This window comes from Balaenoptera physalus (assembly GCF_965194825.1).
Source record: "Balaenoptera physalus genome assembly, chromosome: 13".
Lineage (NCBI taxonomy): Eukaryota > Metazoa > Chordata > Mammalia > Artiodactyla > Balaenopteridae > Balaenoptera > Balaenoptera physalus.
The window spans coordinates 90,242,046-90,265,135 of NC_138892.1; the positions used below are offsets into that span (position 1 = coordinate 90,242,046).

The 23,090-nt window shown below is 38.6% G+C and overlaps 1 protein-coding gene across 1 annotated transcript in view; it reads left to right on the forward strand.

Moving 5' to 3' along the window:
* ST8SIA1 (ST8 alpha-N-acetyl-neuraminide alpha-2,8-sialyltransferase 1) overlaps positions 1-23,090 on the forward strand; it is a 304,938-nt gene that overhangs the window by 42,269 nt on the left and 239,579 nt on the right. Inside the window, exon 2 of the mRNA XM_082419852.1 lies at positions 14,615-14,759. Within this exon, the coding sequence (XP_082275978.1) occupies positions 14,615-14,759 (145 nt within the window). The remainder of the gene's footprint in view (positions 1-14,614; positions 14,760-23,090) is intronic.

Genomic DNA, 23,090 nt, shown 5'->3' on the forward strand with positions numbered 1-23,090 from the left:
CCTTTGTCTCTCCCAAATACCCGTTCCTTTAACCACACATTTAATGGGAACTAGATGACAGTAAATTAAAGGTTGTTGACAACCTGAATGGCTGATACTCTGTGCTGAGTAAAGAGAGACCCATATGTTTTAGACAAGCAGGTGGCACAGTTAATATTCTGGTAAGAAAATTGAGAATCCCTGGTTTGTTTTGTTGCACAGAATTCTATCCTGTGAAAATGGGTCATAATGAAAAGCCAAAATTTTTCTCAGAAAATAATTTTGAGTATGTTCAAATACTGGAATGGTTACTCACATAAATACCAGAAGTGTGTGCCATACATCATGGAAGAGACAAAAAATTTCAGGACTAATGCTCCAGTCCTGCATTGAGTGGGCAGTAGAGCTGAGTTGAATCCAGCAAACTTGACTCCTGGGTTTGAACCTCTAAAATTTACCACTTAGGTCATCTTACGTTTGTTGGTTCAGTTTCCTAGTTTAGAGAAATCTGTATAGTTTGGAAAACCCATGTGGTTTCTATCACATTTGTCTCCTTTTTGTTTGTTTTGCTTTCCACTAACTTCTCATCTTTCACAGAAATAATCTCAGACCTAGGTGTTATTAGAACAAGAAAAGAAAAAATCCTTCTAAATAGAGTTCTTTTTTCTTAATTTTTTTCAGCATAGTGACTTACATACATCATGAAATGATTATCACAAGAAGTTTAGTGAGCATCCATCATCTCATAGAGACACAACATTAAAGAAACAGAAAAACTATTTTTCCTTGTGATGAGAACTCAGGATTTACTCTCTTAATAGCTTTTATATATAACATACATCAGTGTTAATTATCTTTATCATGTTGTACATTACATCCCTAGTACTTATTTATCTTGTAACTGGATCTTTGTAAATTTTAACAACCTTCATCCAGTTCCCCCTCCCCTTACTCTGTCACCTGTGGAAACTACAAATCTTATCTCTTCTTCTATGAATTTGTTTGTTTGCTTGTTTTTGAAGTATAATTGACCTACAATGCTATGTTAGTTCCTGTTACACAGCATAGTGATGTGATATTTCTATACATTTAAAAATGATCACCATGGTAAGTCTTGCTACCATCTGTCACTATACAAAGATATTACATAATTATTGACTATATTCTCCACACTGTACATTATTTTTAAAATTTTTAAAATTGAAGTATAGTTGATTCACAATGTTTTAGTTTCAGGTGTACAGCAAACTGATTCAGATATATATTTATATTCTTTTTCAAATTCTTTTCCCTCATAGGTTATTACAAAATATTGAGTATAGTTCCCTGTGCTGTACAGTAGGTCCTTGTTGGTTATCTATTTTATATATAGTAGCCCCACACTCTACATTTCATGCCTGTGACATTTATTTTGTAACTGAAAGTGTGTACATCTTAATCTCCCTCACCTATTTCTCTCTTCTGCTGACCCCCTTTCCCCTCTGGCAACCACCGGTTTGTTCTCCATATCTATGAGTCTGTTTCTATTTAGTTATGTTTGTTCATTTGTTTTGTTTTTTATATTCCATATATAATTGAAATAATACAGTATTTGTCTTTCTCTGTCTGACTGGTTTCACTTAGCATAATACCCTCTAGGTTCATCCATGTTCTCACTAATGGCAAGATTTCATTCTTTTTTATGGCCGAGTAATATTCCATTGTATAAATACAGCATATCTTCTTCATCCATTTGTCCATCAATGGGCACTTAGTTGCTTCCATATCTTGGCTACTGTAAATAAGGCTGCAGTGAACATAGGGGTGCATATATATTTTAGAATTAGTGTTTTCATTTTTTTCAGATAAATGCCCAGGAGTGGAATTGCTGGATCATATGGTAGTTCTATTTTTAATTTTTTGAGGAATCTCCATACTGTTTTCCATAGTGGCTGCACCAATTTATATCCCCATCAACAGTGCACGAGGGTTCCATTTTCTTCATATCCTTGCCAACACTTGTTATTTGTTGTCTCTTTGATGATAGCCATGCTGACGGGTGTGAGGTGATATCTCATTGTGGTTTTGATTTGAATTTCCCTGACAATTAGTGATGTTGAGCATCTTTACATGTGCCTGTTGGCCATCTGTATGTCTTCTTTGTCTTCTTTGGAAAAATGTCTATTTGGGTCCTTTGCCCATTTTTTAATTGGTTTTTTTTTTGATGTTGAGTTGTATGTGTTCTTTGTGTACTTTGGATATCAGCCCCTTATTAAATATATTGTTTGCAAATATATTCTACCATTCAATAGGCTGACTTTTTGTTTCACTGATAGGTTCCTTTGCTGTGCAAAGCTTTTTTTTTTTAGTGTGCTGTAGTTCCATTTGCTTATTTTGGCTTTTGTTTCCCTTGTGTGAGGAAATACTGCTTAAGACTGGTATCAAAGTGTTTACTGCCTGTTTTCTTCTAGTTGTTTTTCGGTTTTGGGTCTTACATTTAAATCTTTAATCCATTTGTACTTTATTTTTGTATATGGTGTGAGAAAATAGTCCAGTTTGATTCTTTTGCATGTAACTGTCCAGTTTTCCCAACGCCATTTAATGAAGAGGCTGTCTTTTCCCCATTGTATATTCTTGCCTCCTTTGTCATGACTACTTGATGATATAAGTGTGGGTTAATGTTTGAGCTGTCTGTTCTGTTCCATAGATCTATGTGCCTGTTTTTGTGTCAGTGCAATACAGTTTTGATTACTGCAGCTTTGTAGTATAGTTTGAAATGAGGGCGTGTGATGCCTCTAGCTTTGTTCTCTTTTCTCAAGATTGCGTTGGCTGTTCAGGATTTTTTGTATTTCCATACAAATTTTAGAGGTATTTGTTCTAGTTCTGTGAAAAATGCCATTGGTGTTTTGATAGGGGTTACATTGAGTCTGTAGATTGCCTTGGGGAGTATGGTCATTTTAACATTATTATTTCTTCCAATCCATGAACATGGTATATCTCTTAATTTGTGTCATCTTCAACTTCTTTCATCAGTGTCTTATAGTTTTCCAAGTACAGGTCTTTTATCTCCTTAGCTAGATTTATTCTCAGGTATTTTATTCTTTTTTGATATGATTATAAATGGGATTTTTTTCTTAAGTTCTCTTTCTTATAATTTATTGTTAGTTTTTAGAAACCCAACAGATTTTTGTATATTACTTTTGTATCCTGCAGCTTTGCCAAATTCTTTGATGAGTTCTATTAGTTTTTTGGTGATGTCTTTAGGATTTTCTATGTATAGTATCATATCATCTGCAAACAGTGACAGTTTTACTTCTTCCTTTTCAACTTGGATACCTTTGATTTTCTTTTTTTCTTGTCTGATTGCTGTGGCTAGGACTTCCAATACTGTGTTGAATAAAGGTGGCAAGAGTGGACATTCTTGTCTTGTTCCTGATCTTAGAGGAAATGCTTTCAGCTGTTCACCATTGAGTGTGATGTTAACAGTGGTTTTGTCATATATGGCCTTTATTATTTTGAGATATGTTCCCTCCACACCCACTTTGTGGAGAGTTTTTATTATAAATAATTGTTGAATTTTGTCAAAAGCATCTATTGAGATGATCATATGATTTTTATTCTTCAGTTTGTTAGTGTGGTGTATCACATTGATTGATTTGTAGATATTGAACCATCCTTGCATCCCTGGGATAAATCCCAATTGATACATTAAAAGGGGTATGATCCTTTTAATGTATTGTTGGATTCAGTTTGCTAATATTTTGTTGAAGATTTTTGCACCTACATTCATCAGTGATATTAAAAATCTGCAATTTCTTTATTTGTGATATCTTTGGTTTCAGTATCAGGGTGATGCTCGCCTCATAGGATGAGTTTGAAAGTGTTCTTCTGTAATTTTTTGGGAATAGTTTAAGAAGAATAGGTGTTAACTCTTCTCTAAATGTTTGGTAGAATTCAACAAACCATCTGGTCCTGGACTTTTGTTTGTTGGGGGTTTTAAAATTACTGACTCAGTTTCAGTACTGTTAATTGGTCTGTTCATATTTTCTATTTCTTCCAGGTTTAGTCTTGGGAGATTGTACATTTCTAGGCATTTTTCTATTTCTTCTAGGTTGTCCATTTTACTGGCCTATAATTGTTCATAGTAATCTCTTATGATCCTTTGTATTTCTGTGGTGTCAGTTGTAACTTCTCCTTTTTCATTTCTAATTTTATTTGTTTGGTCCTTCTTTTTTTCTTGATGAGTCTGGCTAAATATTTATCAATTTTGTTTATCTTTCCAAGAGTCAGTTCTTAGTTTCATTGACCTTTTCTGTTGTTTTAATTTTTTAGTCCCTAGTTCATTTATTTCTGCTGTGATCTTTATGACTTATTTCCTTCTCCTTACTTTGCATTTTGTTTATTCTTCTTTTTCTTGTTCCCTTAGGTGTAAAAGTAAGTTGTTTATTTGAGGTTTATCTCATTTTCTCACGTAGGCTTTATTGCTATAAACTTCCTCTTAAAACTGCTTTTTCTGTGTCCCATAGATTTTGAAAATCATTGTTTTTTTGTTTTCATTTGTCTCCAGGCACTTTTTTATTTCCTCTTTGATTTTTTCAGTGACCAATTGCTTGTTTAATAGTATATTGTTTAGCCTCCAAGTGTTTGTGTTTTTTGCAGTGTTTTTCTTGTAGTTGATTTCTAGTTTCATAGTTGTTGGAAAAGATACATGATATAATCCCAATCTTCTTAAATTTACTAAGACTTGTTTTGTGGCATAGCATGTGATCTATCCTGGAGAATGTTCCATTTGCACTTGAAAACAATGTTTATTCTGCTGCTTTTGGGTGGAATGTTCTATGTATATCTGTTAAGTTCATCTGGCCTAATGTGTGGTTCAGCTGAATAGAGTTCCCATATTTAAAACATAATTTCTCCTAGTGCTATTCAGGAACACCATTAACCATGATTACATAAAGAAATTCCTGCTGCATCCCCCTTTACTGTGTAAACTTGTGCATTGGAGAAACAGCTCAATTGTAAATCAGTGTAACTCATGATTTGAAGCATCTGCCACTTGGGCACAAGTTTAAAACTCAGTAGAGTATGGTGGTTTATGTGGATACTGGTGCTTCTGATCTAGACCTCATTTTCAAAACCTCATGTTCTCATGGATGACTGCCCACTTATTTCTCTGAGGGGATGCACTTGCCCCTTCCCTATGCTCCTACCCAAGCCTCCATAAGTGAATTTGTTGCATTCCTCCAAACCCATGTTTTTAAGTTTCATACCACTAAAAATTATATTATCCAAATTTGGTGTATATCCATTTAGCTGTTTTGTCATGATCCTGGTAAGAGACCAAGAGAGAAATATCTTTATTCATAAAATTAAACATATACAACAGGAGAATTTTCTTTGTCTTTCAAATCCTTCCATTCTCCAAAAGAGGGGAAAAAAATCCAAAAAGAGTATGTATAATAGGTCTTTTCATACCTAAGTTTGATGTTAAATGATTAGAAAGGGAGTCAAAATTAGAGGGCTTAATCAAGTGAAGTTTCTCTGGATAAGAGAGAGAGATGATGGAGAAAAGACTGGCTTTGGGGATGGTTAGAGGAAATGATAGAATTGTATCCAGGGAAAAGACAGATATTCACTCGGAGACTTTAAGAAGTTTTTGTGGTGTGGTGACCCAACCCCCTCCATTACAATTTCAGGAAAATCCAAATGTCTTTGTGTGATTTTGGAGTTGGATTTATCCTTGAGGGTCTATGGATGATGCCACAAGATGTTTGATGGTGAGGGCAGATTCTACTCTTTTCACTGGAGTAAAAACCACATGTGCACAGCCCTGCATGATCCTCTCCCTGCGACCTGCCTGCCCCCCACCATGCCACACTCTCCTTACTCTAGCTTCGCTGGTTTCCTCCACGTTCTTTGAACATACCAGGGTCACTCCTGCCTTAAGGCGTTTGTACTTGTTTGTTCTCCCTGAATGCTTTTCTCTTGGATATCCTGGATATCTATATTGCTTACTTCCTTACCTCCTTCTGAGTAAGCTCAAACGTCACCTACCCCGTGAGGACTTACCCAGCCTCCTGTTGAAAATTATACTCCCACCCCTTACTCACATACTTCATCTTTTGTCTGTCTTCTCCATTAGAATTTAAGAGGGCAAAGTATTCCAAGCTCTCCTTCTCCTGGCCCCCATTCTGTCCCTAGTGCCTGGAACAGCACTGGGCACATAGAAAGTTCTCAATAAATGTTTACTGAGTGAATCAAATAATGAGCCCTGTTCAAAGGAGCCTAGTCAGTTTCAGTTACCAAAAAAGCAAACCGGTGATTCTCAAAGGATAACACTAGAGCTTTTCTAGTTGTATAGACAGATAAGCATAAGTAGGAAGACTGCAGGTAAGTGCTTATTGAGATCCTTCCTGGAAAAATTTACGTTCTTCAATTCAAATAATCATGTGTACTTGTTAAGTACACTACAAAACAAATATGTGTTAGGGAAAACCAGATCATCTTTGAAATACTTGTTTTCCAAAAGTTTCTCCTTTAAGTCTGCTCTGCCTGTGGTAGAGAAATGCAGATTACACAGGGCACAGATCGACCTCTCTTTGGGATACATTTTCCTTATAATACAGTCATTTCAAATGTGAAGAATAAAATGCCGCTAAATAAAAGATTACTTGCTGTCTTAAGTAGTATGCAAGAGTTGTTTTTCTCTGTTTTTGTAGTCCTGGCAAATTATCCAGAGATTAATCTTTGAAAAGCCTTTTTTATTATATCTGTAGAAAACATTATTTTAAGCAATAATCTCATGAAACTAATTCTCCTCCATACCATTCAAGAGAGTTTTACAGAGAAATAAGATGAATACAAATATCTACCCTGTATCGAGTGTGTATTTTGAATCTCTTAGGTCAGGGATGTAAGCCATTGAGGGGACAATACTGTGGACAGAAGGTGTGGCCTTTGCCACAGAGATGGTATTGTCACCACCTGCTCCCAAGTCTCCTACAGGCAGGGCCCTGCTGTTCATTCACTTCGGAGCAGCTTCTGCTGATGCTTGTTCTAGATCCTGGGCACTCAGTCAACTGTGACTCTTGACTTTTATACTTGCTTCAAAATGGGTAATTTAAGACAAAGATTCCTTTAAGTTAGGATGGTCCAAACCCTACCTGCCATAATCTCTGTGAAATCTGCCATTTCCATATTTAGAATAAGAAATTCCTCTGTAGGCCACCAGATTCTTCACTTAAAGAAGAGCCCTCTTTTATTGGATGCTGCTGTTTATCTTCTGCTCTTAATGGAGTGAACATATAACTTATCATCCAAATAGGGACATGTTTGGGAATGGAAGTGGGGAGGTAACTACTAATAGTTGTATCTGGGAAGCAGTCATAACCTAGGATTGTGGGAAGCAAGCAGAATCGAATGGTGCCTGAATATGAAGGAGAATGAAATGAATACTTATTGAAACCATATAATGTGCTAAGGACTTTATATATATTATCCTCTGATGTGGTATGTGGGCACATTTTTAACAGTGAATCTGGAGTTACATTAACCAAGGAGTTAATATATACTAGTCTAACAGGAATTTTAGGAACTCAACTCAGGACAGTTTACAACAAGAGCTATCGATTGAACTGTCTGGAGGAAATGCATTAGATACACATTTTGGCCAAAAGCCAAATATTAAAATCAGTAGTTGACTGAAGTCAGACATCGCTAGAGTAGAAAGAATTTTTTGGAGGCAAGATTAAATCTGAAAACTTGTCTAAAATTTTATAAGTCAAATTTTGAAAGTTTGACACTGGTGAAGGAAACAGAATTTATCAGTGCCATCCGCTGATGGGCCACTCCTGTGGTGCCTGTGCTGCAGGCCTGCAATCCAAAAGGGATGCTCGCTTTAATCAGATTAATGTTTAGTGCACAGTGTAAGGAACTTGGGATTCAACACTCAGCAAATCTTAAAAATCCTGGATCTGCTACTACTGAAAATGTTTACCCACCTATAGCAGTTATTTTGACAAGCTTTTGTCTTTTGGTCTCCATAGACTGCAAGTGTAAGGAATTAACTTCTTCAATTTGAATTTTGATGAGTGAGGACAAAATGTGCATTGAGGTTCTGTAACATTTTCTTCCTTTCTTCCAACTTGTAATTTGTTCATCCAGTTGATCAACATTTATTAAGCACCAATTCAGTGTCTTAGCCACCATTTAAGGGGATGGGGACAGAGCAGTGAACAGAAGACAAAAGTCTTTGCCCTCATGGAGTTTAAATTCTGGGACTTGGGGAGGCAGACAATAAACAAAAGTATAAATAAAACATATAGCATATAAATAGCATAAGTGCTGTTAAGAAGAACAAAGCAGTTACGGATATGAGGAAATTTCTATTATGACTGGGCAGGCCGTGATGATTTTTCATGGTGTTGTTTATAGGGTTTTTTATTCTCATGAAATTTTTAGGGGCAGATTTGGTATTTAACTATTAATCCCACATATGAAGGGTTCCCAACTAGGACTTTTTTTTCCCCTGAACAACTCATTGTCTAAATGGAATTAAATAACTGAAAATTAAATAAAGTTCTTAAGGGTTATGTGTTTAATATTTGTTTAATATTTTGAATGCTAGTATATCAACTAATTCTACAAAGATTAGAATTTTCATGTAATCTCAACTCTGTTATTCTTCCTTATATTATTGCTTAAAATTTTATAAATATTTGTTGGTAAAAAAATGATGCAGTATTTTTCCTAAGGTTTTATGCTAAGCACACTTAATATTTCCTTTAACTGACAATTTATTCTCCTCTGTAGTTGATGATCCTTCATAATTTTTATACATAAAATTAATAGCTTTCACAATAAATTTATTATTGCAGCATTTTCCTTTTGAAATATTCAAGATACATTTATACTTCACCTGATGGATAGAAATTCAACATAGAAAGCATATAAGGAGATTTTTCACTCCATCTACTTCTAGGCTGCTTATCAGAATTTTAAATTGCACATTCAGTTGTAAACAGCAAACTTTATTCACATTCCCTGTTTATGTTACTAACATCAACACCGTATTTAGATACGATGGTGAAGGAAATGATCACACAAGCGTTTGTCACATACGTGTACAAGGAGGCCAGAAATGGCATTGAATTGGATGTTTAGCTGAGTCTAAAGCTGGAGTGTAACAGCAGAGTTTGGCAAATACTGAGACCAAAGTGAACCTCTCCTTCACCTCTGCTTTCTCAAATTCAGTTCTTCCTCAGAAGGGGCACGATAGTGTCAGTCATTGGAGTGACAGCCTCCCAACCTCCTTCATGTCTGGTGACCAAAGTGATGAACATGACATCCAAGAGAGTTTAAGCAAGGTTCACGCTGATACTGGGCATTATTAACTGAGTCGTTGGGTTTTCACCCTTATTTGTCTGTTTAGTTTCACCAGAACCTCAGTCTTCCTGGCACAATAAGCCAGTGAGGTCTTCTTGGCTTAGTTGATATGCATGGCTTTCACTGGGAGAGGATGGGAACCTGAGTGAGTTTTTAGCAAGTGGCTCCCAGGCTTCCTAAATACTTACCTTCATGATGCAATTATAGCATCATTTAGCAGGAGCTCTGCTGCAGCTTAAATTCAAATAATAAAAAGCATTTACATTTTAACTCCAATACTCAACTCACACTTAACTGAAATGTAATAATCTGCAGATTTAAACTTGAATATAAAAATGGGTTTACTTTTGCTTTTTTAACTCTGTGATTTTATTGCCTGCCACAAATAATAGGCAGTATTAATGCAAAGCATGAGAAAGGGGGTGGGAACCAAATTTTCTAAACATTCTAAAAGCTGTTATGTGTCTTCTCTCCAGGGTCACCTGCAAGTTGGATGGAGGTGAAATTCAATTTTATATCCCCCAAACCTAGCACAGTGTTAGGCAAGCACTCTATAAAAACCATTACTACTACTACTACCATGATTACCACTCCTACTGCTGTGAGTGCTATTTCCACTACTGCTTTTGCTTCTGTGGTTGTAGCCCGTATAGCTGGTGAGCTCGTGTGGGCCCTTCTCAAGCATGGGGGGTGAACATACTTCTACGTTGTGGTCCCTTTTAGGCCACACTCCAGACATGCGCATGGCAGAAGGAAGATGGGAAGGCACTCTGGATGGAGGGAAAAGTTCAAACGTTTATAAGAAAAGCACTCCCATATTGCAAATGGTGCTATGATTATTTTGAATTTGCTATAACTCTTAGATTTTTAAAAGTATTTGTACACATGTGACACTTTCTATTTTCTGTCGAGTATTTGGTTTTCCCACTCAGGGTATGATTGCCCTGAGCATGATGATGCTGTAGGAAAACATGTGAATTTGAGTCCATCTAACACACATTTAATCAATAATTAAGCAAACATTTATTAACCTCATGAACTTTTTTCTCCACATCTTTATTGCAGTATAATTGCTTTACGATGTTGTATTAGTTTCTGCTGTACAACAAAGTGAGTCAGCTATATGTATACGTATATCCCCATATCCCCTTCCTCTTGAGCCTCCCTCCCACCCCCCCATCCCATCCCTCTACATCATCACAAAGCATCGAGTTGATCTCCCTGTGCTATGGGGCTGCTTCCCACTAGCCATCCATTTCACATTTGGTAGTATATATATGTCAATGCTACTCTCTCACTTCGTCCCAGCTTCCCCTTCCCCCACTGTGTCCTCAAGTCTGTTCTCTACGTCTGCGTCTTTATTCCTGCTCTGCCACTAGGTTCATCAGTACTGTTTTTTTTAGATTCCATATATATGCGTTAGCATACGGTATTTGTTTTTCTCTTTCTGACTTACTTCACTCTGTATGACAGACTCTAGGTCCATCCACCTCACTACAAATAACTCAATTTCGTTCCTTTTTATGTCTGAGTAATATTCCATTGTATATATGTGCCACATCTTCTTTATCCATTCATCTTTCGATGGATATTTAGGTTGGTTCCATGTCCTGGCTATTGTAAATAGTGCTGCAATGAACACTGTGGTACATGTCTCTTTTTGAATTATTGTTTTCTCAGGGTATATGCCTAGTAGTGGGATTGCTGGATCATATGGTAATTCTATTTTTAGTTTTTTAAGGGACCTCCGTATTGTTCTACATAGAGGCTGTATCAGTTTACATTCCCACCAACAGTGCAGGAACCTCATGAACTTGACTTGAACAAGTCTCTTGCTCTGAGCTTCAGTTTCATTGTCTGTAAGTTTAAGGTAATGTAATCAGCTCTATCTTAGTTTTTTGGGGGATGAATAGAGGAAGCCAGTGTAAAGTGATATGTAAGCTGCTAGCTTAATAAAGATTACATGGGGTGTTATGGCTGGGACAAATTTTTCTTCTGAATTTCCTGTAGCACTTCGTGCTCAATAGCAAGTTTAGTTTGGTTTGGAGGCGAGAGCTGTGGTCTGGCTGGAAGTAAGTCCCAGATATGAAGTAAAAAGACCTGGGAGCAAAATCATGCCCCACCACTTCACTAGTGATGTACCCCAAGTTAAATTACTGAAAAAAAGAATCCTAAAGCTATGTAGCTCCAAGGTCACTCACTGTGAGAATTAAGTGGGAAAAGATCTAGGAAGGCACCTGGTGTGTTGCAGGTGTTTGGCTGGTGTTTGGAAAGCATTCCTTCAGGAAAGAGAAAGGTAAGAGTGAGTCACAATGGTCCTGAACAGGCAGCATGCAGAGAGGAAAAAGCATGTCCCATGATGGCCCTAATACATTTCCTCAGATGTGAATTAGGAATAATAATGATAATAATTCCCTTAATTATCTCTTAGGGTTACTGTAAAGGACTAAAAGTGGTAAGATATCACCAGAAATGGAATAGGGGCTCAAAAATTTACCCCCAAAAGTTGAGAGTCATGCTTAAGATAATTCTCCTCATTTTTAAAGACAGTCTTAAGCCATGTCTAGTTCTATGTTGACTGACTATAGTACCTAGAATGCTTTTTTGAGAAAATGTAGGCAATTCACTATAAAACTTTCCTGCCTCTGTTCAGGCTGCCTTTTGGGTAATGAAACACAATAAAAATTACCAAAGATGGAGGAGGCAAGGAAAGAGCAGCTGATGGAATGATGATGTAGAGGCAAGAGTGACGCACATTCTAGCAACTTTGAAAGATGAAGGCCATTTTCCCGAGCCCCTCTCCCCTGTCCTTTCTGTTGAAACCTTTGTGAAGGGGAAGCCAACCAGAAAGCCCCAGAGAAAGCACCAGGTGTTGGGAAGAGTTCCAGGCACTGACTCGATTTATTCATCTCTGCAATGAGGTCAAACTTGTACTACATGCTTCACCTGTGCATTCTCAGAGAATTCTCAAGAACAGTCTCTGAGGCCGTTTCTGAAGCCCAGTAACATTCCTGGGTTATGGAGTCAGTAAGTGTCAGAGCCAATATTTGAACCCAGGTACAGTTGCCCCCAAATCCTCATCCTCAGATTCTGCCTCTGAGGATTCAACCAATGGGTAGATGGAAAGTACTTGGAAAAATTAAAACTTCCAGAAATTTCTAAAAAGCAAAACTTGAATTTGCCTCACACTGGCCACTATTTACATGGCATTTACATTGTATTTATAGCTATTTACATAACACACTGCATTAGGTAGTGCACTAATAAGTAATCTAGAGATGATTTAAGGTACACGGGAGAAATTGTGTAGGTTATCTGCAAACACTGTGCCATTTCATATAAGGCACTTGAGCATCCATGGGGTTTGATATTGGGGGGGGTGAGTCCTGGAACCAACCTTGAGGAGACCAAGGATGGCTGTACTCTAGCTCCCCATCCCCATCAGCTCTACGCTTGGGTACCACTCGTGGCCAAAGATATATGAGCAAGCAGGTCAATTTAGGGGCACCATTCAGAAGTGGTTTATGTCAGCGATTTGTTTTGTTGGTCCTTCTAGAAGTGGGACTGGGGAATGAGTTCTTTTACTCCTGAAGGCTCAGTGAGGAAATGGAATTGGTTTCTGACAGGCTTTGAATTCGAGGAGAATGTGAAGCTTAGCCTGTAGAATAGTAATATGGCCACCATGTGAGGGGCAAGCAGAGGAGCGCCAGCGAGCCAGCCCAGGACAAGGGGAGGAGACCCTGGTGTTTCAGACACAAAAAGAGTGAGGAGACCTTCGCCAAGTCCCGGCGCTCAGCTGTGTCTCACACTACTGAGAGTCAGACAAAACAAGAACAGGAAAGGCCCGCAATTTACCAGTAGAAAGGCAGGTTGCTTCACCGGTGCCTGAAATCACATCCTTCATCTCATTCTGTTTCTATTTAAAAGGATTTCCCAGGGGTGGTTCTTTGATCATGCCCTCAGTCTGGGGGGATGTGCACCCTCTTTGGGGCTGCTCTGTGTATTCCCTACTCCGTACAGGTCACGTAAAGTCCCTGGTCCCCAAATGTAACCATCTGATTGTTAAATTACCATGAAGATGCGTTAGCCATCCAAGCCTTTTCTGCACCTGGATGTTTAAATCCATCAATCTGTAATTATAATGATTATTTTCGCCTTTGGACGTATTTCAACTGCATGTGAGAGCTGATGTTTTTCTTTCTTTTTGTTTAGTTATATCAATTTCAGGAGTATAGCATTATAACTTAACATCTGCATACACTACAGATTGATCACCACCATGTGTCTACTTACCATCCATCACCAGACAGTTGACCCCTTCACCCAATTTCTCCCACCCCCCAACCTCCTTCCCTTCTGGTAACCACTAATCTGGTCTCTGCAACTATGAGTTTGTTTTTGTTTTGTTTATTTTGTTTTTTTTGTTTTTTTTCTTAGATTACACATATGAGTGAAATCAGACAGTCTTTCTCTGTCTGATTTATGTCACTTAGCATAATACCTTCAAGGGTCATCCATGTTGTCGAAAATGGCAGGATTTCATTCTTTTTTATGCCTGAGTAGTATTCCGTGGTGTATATATACCACATCTTCTTTACCATTCATTCATAAATGGACACTTAGGTTGATTTTATATCTTGGCTAGTGTAAATACAGTTGACCTTTGAACAACATGGGCTTGAACTGCACAGGTTCACTTATACATGGACTTTTTCAATAAATACATACAGTACTGCACAATCTGAGGTTGGTTGAATCCATGGAGGCAGAACTTCAGATACAGAGGGTCGACTATGGGACTTGAGCATCTGTGGATTTTGGTATCTGAGGCAGGTCCTGGAACCAATTGCCTGCAGATACCCAGGGGCAACTGTAATGCTGCCGTGAACATAGGGGTGCATATACCTTTTCAAATTAGTGTTTTTGTGTTCTTGTGATAAATACCCAGAAGTGGAATAGCTGGGTCACATGGTAGTTCTAGTCTTAATATTTTGGGGGGTCTCCATACTGTTTTCCATAGTGGCTGCACCAATTTACAGTCCTACCAGCTGATGTATTTTTTTTTAACTTTTTTAAAATTATGAAATATTCCGGTCATGCATTCTGATGGCTGGAAGAATGAATTAATAGTAGTCTAATCACCCTGGAGACACAGATGCTTTTGTGAGCTGGCGCTGAGGTAAGGCTGCACATCTCTGTGGGAATGACAAGTGAATGAGTCTGCTGCTCACTTAACCTGCTGTTCTTTTCTCTCTCTTGTTTTCTCTCCTAGGAAACAGATGGAAGACTGCTGTGACCCCGCCCATCTCTTTGCTATGACTAAAATGAATTCCCCCATGGGGAAGAGCATGTGGTACGATGGGGAGTTTTTATACTCATTCACTATTGACAATTCAACTTATTCTCTCTTCCCCCAGGTTAGTACAGAGTTTGTTGCCTTTCAATGTAGTCTCTTATATGTCTTGATATCATAGGAAAGGGATAATTGATTTTGCCTAACTAATCAGATCTACTTCTTTTCATCTTCTTACTTTTCTGAATTATAAATGCTTCCCTTTATACTGTCTTTTTTTCGTGAAGAAATCAAATAATGTTGTGATGCAGGGGCAGCAGTAGGATATTATAGAGTAACAGATTTCCTAGCCCTTCTGATTTGAGTCATATGAGACTGAAGAAAGCAAGCAGAGAAGGAAGCAAGGTCAGGGAATTGTGGAATTCCAGTGTTTTGAGGTTGGCTGTGGCATGATCTTGAAGATTTGCAATACTGGAATGTTTTCTTAGGGCTGAGACTGTTCTCAGGGAGTGGGGACCATATGGTCAGAAGTTGCTTCTTAGAGCTTGTGAATCTTAACCCTGTGGTTAGATTACTGCTATGAAGTGGAGGAGTGGTGGAGATGGAGAGAAAGTATTTGACCACTTTTGAAGTGGTCTAAATCAAGCTTTGCTTCCTTAATGTTTTTCTTTGTGGTTTCCTAAGCACTGAAATCAAATGTTTTACTAAAATATATCTATGTAGCTAGTGGGGGGGAAAAGGAAGTCTTTGTTTCTAGGGAGCCCTAGTTGGAGATGGGAAGTGGATCTTAGGTGAAATTGCCATTAGGGAGAAATTAAGAAATGAATCTCGGCTTCCCCCAGTCTTCACGCTACTCTTGGTTTGGCCAGATGATTGTGCAGAAAGAGAATTCATGGTCAGAGGTGGAAAACATATATCTGTATTAATAGCAAAGATTCTTCAGAGGAGGCATCTTATAAAGTTTGAGGCTCAGGCAGTACCAGATCCAAAGTCACATGCTCTATGAAATAGCTCCCATTTGCTAGTTCATTCTTAGGTGTTTTCATCCAATTTAACGGTTTTAGAGTATGTATAATGATACAGTTAAAATATTTTATTTTAAAATAGGAAATAGAAGGTTTAATTCATGGCCAGCATCCTTGTGCTTTTTCTCTCTTCTTCATTTGCCCTTGGGAGCCTTCCTTATGTCAAAGGAAATGATTAACAGTCATAAAATGTAGGATTGAATTTTGTCTCCATCTCTTCCTAACTAAATGCCTTGCTAAGTCACCTAACTCTTCTGAGGTTCAGCTTTCTCACTTGTACAGTGGCGAGAGCAGTACCTCTCCAGCCACCTCACAGAGTTGAGGTCAAGGACATGTCATACAATGCATGTCCAGGTGCTCTGTAAACTACAAAGCATTATGTAAATGTTAGGTTTATTAATGTTGTCCTGGTTCATATACCGCATCTTTAGACTGAGGAATGAAGAATATAATTGCATTAGTCAGAAACCTTCCTAGGTGTTTTTAGCAGAAAGATATTTCATGTTGGGCATTAGGCACTAAAAAAATCGTTAGGCCAATAGAGGAGTGGGAGTCAAGAGGTGGCTCCTGGAATTACTTAGTCCAAGAACTTTACTGCCATAACTGTGGTTTAGGGATTAGAAAACCGCAGTGGCCACTGCCATTAGCAGAAACAGGGCCAGGAATTTGGGTTTCAACTCACCTCCTCCCTCCAAATCTCCTTCAAGTGCATCTAGTGGGTAAGATTAATTTGCATCCAGAACACTAGTTGCAAAGAAGTCCAGGAGGGGCAGTTTTTAAAGCAATCAAGCTTTAGCAGGAAACTAGAAAAAGGGTGGAATTGAGGTTGAGTAAGCCAATTCACAGCATCTTCTTTGTACAAACACTGATATCAACTCGCTATGAAATGAAGAAGAGATAAGGAAGCAATCTCCTTTAATAGCTCATCAAATAGAAAAGATTTTAAAGAAACCCAAAATAGGATTTTATAGATGAGGGCCTTCAGTCATACTAACTGACTTTGTGCTAGAAAATAGATTTGAAGAGAGGAAATGATTAAAGAAATACAAACTAACTTCCCATCTTATCTGTTAAGTTGCAGCAGTAAGATAGCAGGAAACATTTTCTTTTTCAAGTGTGTGCACATGAATTTTGTGTCTCTGTATGCCAGCTGCAAGACCAAGGAACCATCCCTGAATAATAAAGGAAAAATGCTTTTTTCTTAGAAAGTGAAAGTCATCACATCACTGTGTGTGTGCACAGGCATTACAAAGGGCTGAACCAGTTCAATGGGTAGACTTGAAAAAAGGTCACGTGTGTATTCTTCTGCAGAGATTCTGAAATGACTAATTAATTTATAGAAATCCTGGAGAATCAGTTTGCATCAACACAAAGGGTGTCTATCGCCGGGCCCTCTTATTTCTCAGTGAAAGATTTCTAGTTTGTTATCAGGAAGCTAAGTTGTCAGTTAATTGTTAGGCTTCATTCATGCTCCCTGTGGGAAGAAAGTGGTGTGTGCTGATTAGGCAGAAATGCAGGTGAGTGAGCTGGGCTCCGTGTGGTCAGTTGAACAAAGCATCCCTCCTCTCCCTGTTTCAGCAAGATAATGCTAAATCACTCCTTTGCTAACTCAGATGTATAACTTTATATCACACTTTTTTTTAAATTTCAGCTTTTAAAAAAAATTTATTTCTTTATTTAATTTATATCACACTTTTAATTATATATTTTAATGTATTTAGTTTAATTATATATTACACTTCTCCCCTAAATGCTCCATATATGTCAGCTGTCATTATTATTGGTATTACTCCTTTGCCTATTTTAATCACTGCTTTTGTTGTTGTTGCCAAGCTGCAATCCAAGATTCTCTGTGTGATGTGGAAAGTTAACAGGTCCTGAATCAAGGCTGGAGGGTCCACAAGGGCCCTAGTGAGATGCTGTATACTTTGTAATTACAGTTAGTTGCTTCTTATTTGGACCTCCTATGACTTCCCATGGCTTTATTATCAAATTTATTCAGTTCTGCCTCCAATGCGGTTATTTGCCTAATCACCTATCACAGTTTTCTAAAAGTCTTTATCTGCTGATCTCAATACCATCTTGTGAGCTTTTGAGGAAACTCATTTTTGTGCCTCGTGCAGTTAAGCCTCGCACTTAATATAGATGCTCATTTCCAGCTGCTCTCCCTGCCTATGTATGTCCCGCCTGGGCTGTACCACTGCTGTGCCCTGGCTTGAACTATAGGAGACCAAGCAGGACAGTTTGATGCAGCTGTTTTCAAATGGCTCTATAAATGTATTTTGGTGAAATATTTGTTGAATATTACTAGGCATGAAGGGCCGAATTTTAATCCTCATGTAGGTTTTCTAGAATATGCAGTCCGTGTGTGTGTGTGTGTTTGGAGGGGACAGTGTGGTGGTAGTGTTCCCACTTTGAGAATACTTGAGGATACCTCCATCCCCTAGGCTGGGATCAGCTCTTTCCTGCTCTGCCTCTCCCTTTGAAGCCTACATGGTCCCACATTTGTAGATAATACCGAATAAATGCTATTTTGGCCTAAGACATATTTTTACCCAGAAAGAGCATAAATTTCTTTGGCAATGAGTGAGGGAGTAGCAGGAATGTTAGAAACCACAACTGTGTTGATATAATTTGATAAATATTTTCTTTGGTGTAATAAATATATGGTCGGCCCACCATTCTCTTACATTGTGCTGGATAGTCACATGAAATACATCACAAGCTAGACGAGTCAATTTTCCTCAAAATATCCACCCAAGGCCATATGTACAGAATCACAAAACATCACTAATGCACCTCAGACAGACATTTCCAGCTCTTCTGATCACCATAAACTCCCTGACATCTTCCACTTGGCCTGGACCCACAATGCCCTTGGCCCAGGGGAAACCCAGCAGGATATTTTGAAGTAGTATTGTCAAAATGACTTTGTTAGAATGAAAATACACATTTTTTTTTTCACAGTAATGTGCTTAATAGAATCCTCTGAGCTCCTGGGTATTCCTGAATCTCAGAGCAATTTTTTTCTCCTAACGAAATTTAGATTCTACTATATAATCTACATCATTTGGTAGCTTGCTTTTTTACTTACCAATATGATTGTAATCATTTTCCAAACATATACCTTTTCAACTAGAAGGAAACTGAGGGGACTGTTTGGTGGGCATAGATCTTTGCCAAGCCTGTGTTGGTTCATATTGTCAGACTTGTGTTTGGCTGAGACCTGACACAGGAGCTTAACCAAATAGGTATTTATTTATCTCAAGCAATAGTTAGGGATTAGGAGGTGAGTAGCTTAGAGCTAGATGGTGACTACACAGCGCCATCAAGTTCCCAGGCTCCTGCTTGAACATCTTTAGCTGATGGCCAAGGAACCTTCTAGTTTTGATCCAGGATCCCATTAAGACAGAGGGGAAACAGAAGAGGAAATCTGGACAGACTCCTGCTGATGTGTCAGTGGCCAGGACTGAATTCCTGGGTGTGTCTAGCTGCAAGAGAGGCTGGGAATTTTCAGTATTTCAGCTGTAAGGCAAATGCACTCCACTGGACAACTGCCTGCCTTAGTTTCTTCACAGGTTAGCTCACTCTGTCCTTATAGCAACTCTGTGTGGTTGTTACTCTGGTCTTCATTTCATGGGTGAAACTGAGACTGAGGAGGGTTAAATATCTTATTCAAGGTTCTAGAGCTCGCAAGTGGAGGGCTGGCATGTAAAACCTGGCCTGTCTGATTTCCAAAGTATTATTATTATTTTAAATTAATTAATTAATTTATTTTTGGCTGCGTTGGGCCTTTGTTGCAGCGTGCGGGCTTTCTCTAGTTGTGGCGAGTGAGAGCTACTCTTCGTTGCGGTGTGCAGGCTTCTCATTGTGGTAGCCTCTCTTGTTGCGGAGCACGGGCTCTAAGCGTGTGGGCTTCAGTAGTTGTGGCACGTGGGCTCAGTAGCTGTGGTGCATGGGCTTAGTTGCTCCGCGACATGTGGGATCTTCCCGGACCAGGGCTCGTAACTGTGTCAGGTGGATTCTTAACCACTGCGTCACAAGGGAAGTCCCCCAAAGTGTTATTGTTTATTATCTTGTTTCTATATTTTTCTTAAAAAGTCATGGGTTCTGGTGGATTCATTGTTAATTTTTATCACGCAATCACCTTGAAACCATTTTAAGGTTTTTGCTTCCCTTATATAAATACTCTTAGAGGAAATGGAGAAATTCTTTCATAGCTATCTGAGAGGAAAAAAAATAGAGTACAGATATGCAGGCTCTAGGATCCTGTACAGCACTGTAGTTGCCCTTTGACTTTGGGTGCCCTAGTGGCCCACTTTGGAAGGAGAAATAAGACCAGTTCCAACTGGTTTCTATTTTGGTTTCTATTAAATGGGTTCCTGGACCCAAATCCAATGTGTGTGTGTGTGGAGACTATGTAGAGACTCTCCCATTATCACCAAGCAATTCTCAGACACTAGCTGGGAGTCTTACCATTCAACTAAATTCTGACACTACCTACCCGGAGTTAGCATCAGATGCCACAGGTAAAGGACTCAGTCCCACAAGACCACGCTCCACTTCAGACATCCGTCATGAGCCCAGGTTATTACTTGTACTTTTGACCGACCGGCTACAAATGGGAAGTTCCAGTGACTCCCCCCAGCTCAGGACGCCAATTGCAAATCCAAGTTGTTACCTGTACTTCTGACCAACTGGCTATAAATCAGAGGTTCGCACGACCTCCTTCTTGGGTTCTATTAATTTGCTAGAATGGCTTACAGAACTCAGGAAACTTGTTTACTCACTAGATGACTGATTTATTACAAAGGATATTAAAGGATACAGATCAACAGCCTGATGAAGAGACACATAGGGCGAGGTCCCCAACAAAGGAACTTCTGTTCTCCTGGACCTTGGGGCCTTGCTTCGTGGCAAGTGGAAGCGCCCTGTTTCCCCAACCTGGAAGCTCTCTGAACCCCATCCTTTGGGTGTTTTATGGAGGCTTCATTATGTCAGCATGATTGATTAACTCCTTGACTGTTGGTGCTTGATTCAACCTGTAACCCCTCTCCCCTCCCCGGAGATCAGGGGGGTGGGACTGAAAGTTCCAACCCTCTGTTCATGATTGGTTCCCCTGACAGCCAGCCCCCATCATTAGATGGTTTCCAAAAGTCACTTTCATTAACATCAACCCAGATGTGGTGTGAAGGGGCTTGTTATCCATAACAAGACACCATTTTCACCTTTATGGCTCTGAAGGATTTTCAGGAACTGAGGACAAGAGACCAAATGTTATAAAAGATGTTCCCTTTGCTCTTATTGTTCAGGAAATTCCAAGGGTTTTGGGAGCTGCAAGTCAGGAACTGGGCATGAAGACCAAATATATTTGGGAAACATATTTTTGTCATCTGAATGTTCCTTGTAAATCACAGCATCGCATCTGTGATAGAGAAATCCAGGTTCTCAAAGGAAAGCAAATTATTCTTTGCACACTGCTTCTATATTATAGAAATCCAGAACATGATCCACTACCATTATATAATTCAGAGCATTTACTCCTATCATCCTTGGTTAAATGGCAACGTTAGAGAAATATGTAGGGAATGGAGTCTACAGATCTGGGTTTTAGACCTGGCTTTCTATGATGACATTTGTGATCCCAGGCAAGTCATGTAACTACTCTCAGCCTGAATTTATAATTTTCAGTTTGGGACTAATAATACCTGGTGTTTGTATTTCAGTGTTATTATGAGACACCAAGTTAAAATGAGATTAGGGGTGTAAAAGTGCTTTGTAACGAATGCACTGTGCAAACATATAATAATGTTACTTTTATTATCTGCTTAAGCATTTATGGCATGTAAGCATTTCTTAGGCATTTTGGGAACCAATGGGGGGGAAAACTCTAGAAAAGTGGTCAAATCAATTTTCCATTCTGATGAGTGGCGAGAAGAGATAAATCTGTTGAGTCTGGGATTTAGGGAAATATAAATTAATTATGGAGGATGCCTCAGGCTGTGCCAGTTGGACATTTGTATCATTATAGTTGGATAATAATTATGATACGCTGAAAGTGCAATGTAAGATACATTATTAATTTCTAGTGAATTAAGATTGTGTATCTTAACAATGGATTAGTAGCCTCTGTTCCTCTCATTGTCCTGTAACTGAGCAGATGAGGAGAGTGGGTCATCACAGGACTTCCAAATACCTGTTATCCTCAGAGGAAAGGAAAGCACACGATTAGAAGTTAGTTGCCCCACGGAGTAGTTGAAAGTAAACTATAAGACGCCTTTGTCTTTCAAACTTAGAAATAATTACAAATTAAGACCTTTCTCTAATGAAAATTATCACAGGTTGTCTATGGTTGAGAACAAAATGAAAATGAGTTGTAAGGAATGGTGTGTCTCGCCACGGTGTGGACCTTTCTAAAATAGGTGACAGTGTGTAAAATTTAGTACAAAGACTGATTATGGCTCAAGCTTAAAGCTTCCTGGGAACAACTGAAAAGGTTGCATGACACCAATTACCACTGAGTCAAATCTCATCCCATAGGTCTGATGGGAGTGATAACTCTTTTCAGGAGGTGTTAATGTCCCACAGAACGTTTTCTTCTTAGATTTGGTTGACATGACGGGGTGTTTTCCTGCAGAAAAAGCTGGTATATCTTTGTTTTTCCTCAGTTGGTTTCTTCATCTTGGTCCTTCTTACTGGCAAATGTCCAAGTGTAGACAGGCATTTCTCTCTGATTTTGACTTCGTTTTGAGCTTTTGTTTTCATACCAGGAGGCCTCTGCTCTTGATATGCTCATTTGCACTCCTCAGGTCTATTAGAGATCGCTTAACTGCATAAAGATGCATTTGATTAGCAGTGATGAGCAGGAACTGGGGCGACAGGAATGAGGAATGACTGCTTGTGGGGGGGTGGGATTATCTCTTGTGTTGATGAAAATGTTCTAAAATTGGAAAAAAAAATCGCTACACATGAACTGAATTACAAAACAGAACAGAGTCACACATTTAGAAAACACACTATGGCTGCTTAAGGGGAAAAGGTGAGGTGGGGTGATGCATAAAACAAGGGTTTGAAATTAGCACAGATACCGTTCCATAAACCAAATGTGTAATAGACAAGAGCTACTCCTTGCTCAGTGAACTGGACTCAACACCCCCTATTCACCGCCCAAGAATATATCTGACTAGTAAGAATCTTAAAACCTATGTATTGATATCCCTCTGTAAGTGAATCAAGTGGGTGTAAAGCGGCATAAGCACAGCAGTGAAAATCAGCTAAACCCCATTATAAAAATAAATTACAAAAAAAAAAGATACATTTGATTAACTTAGATCATATCAACACTGAATTTTCTCTGGCTTAATTAATTTGGTCAGGGAATAAAAAGATACAAAATGAGTACAGAGAACATTTTCTTAATGTTTGTATTT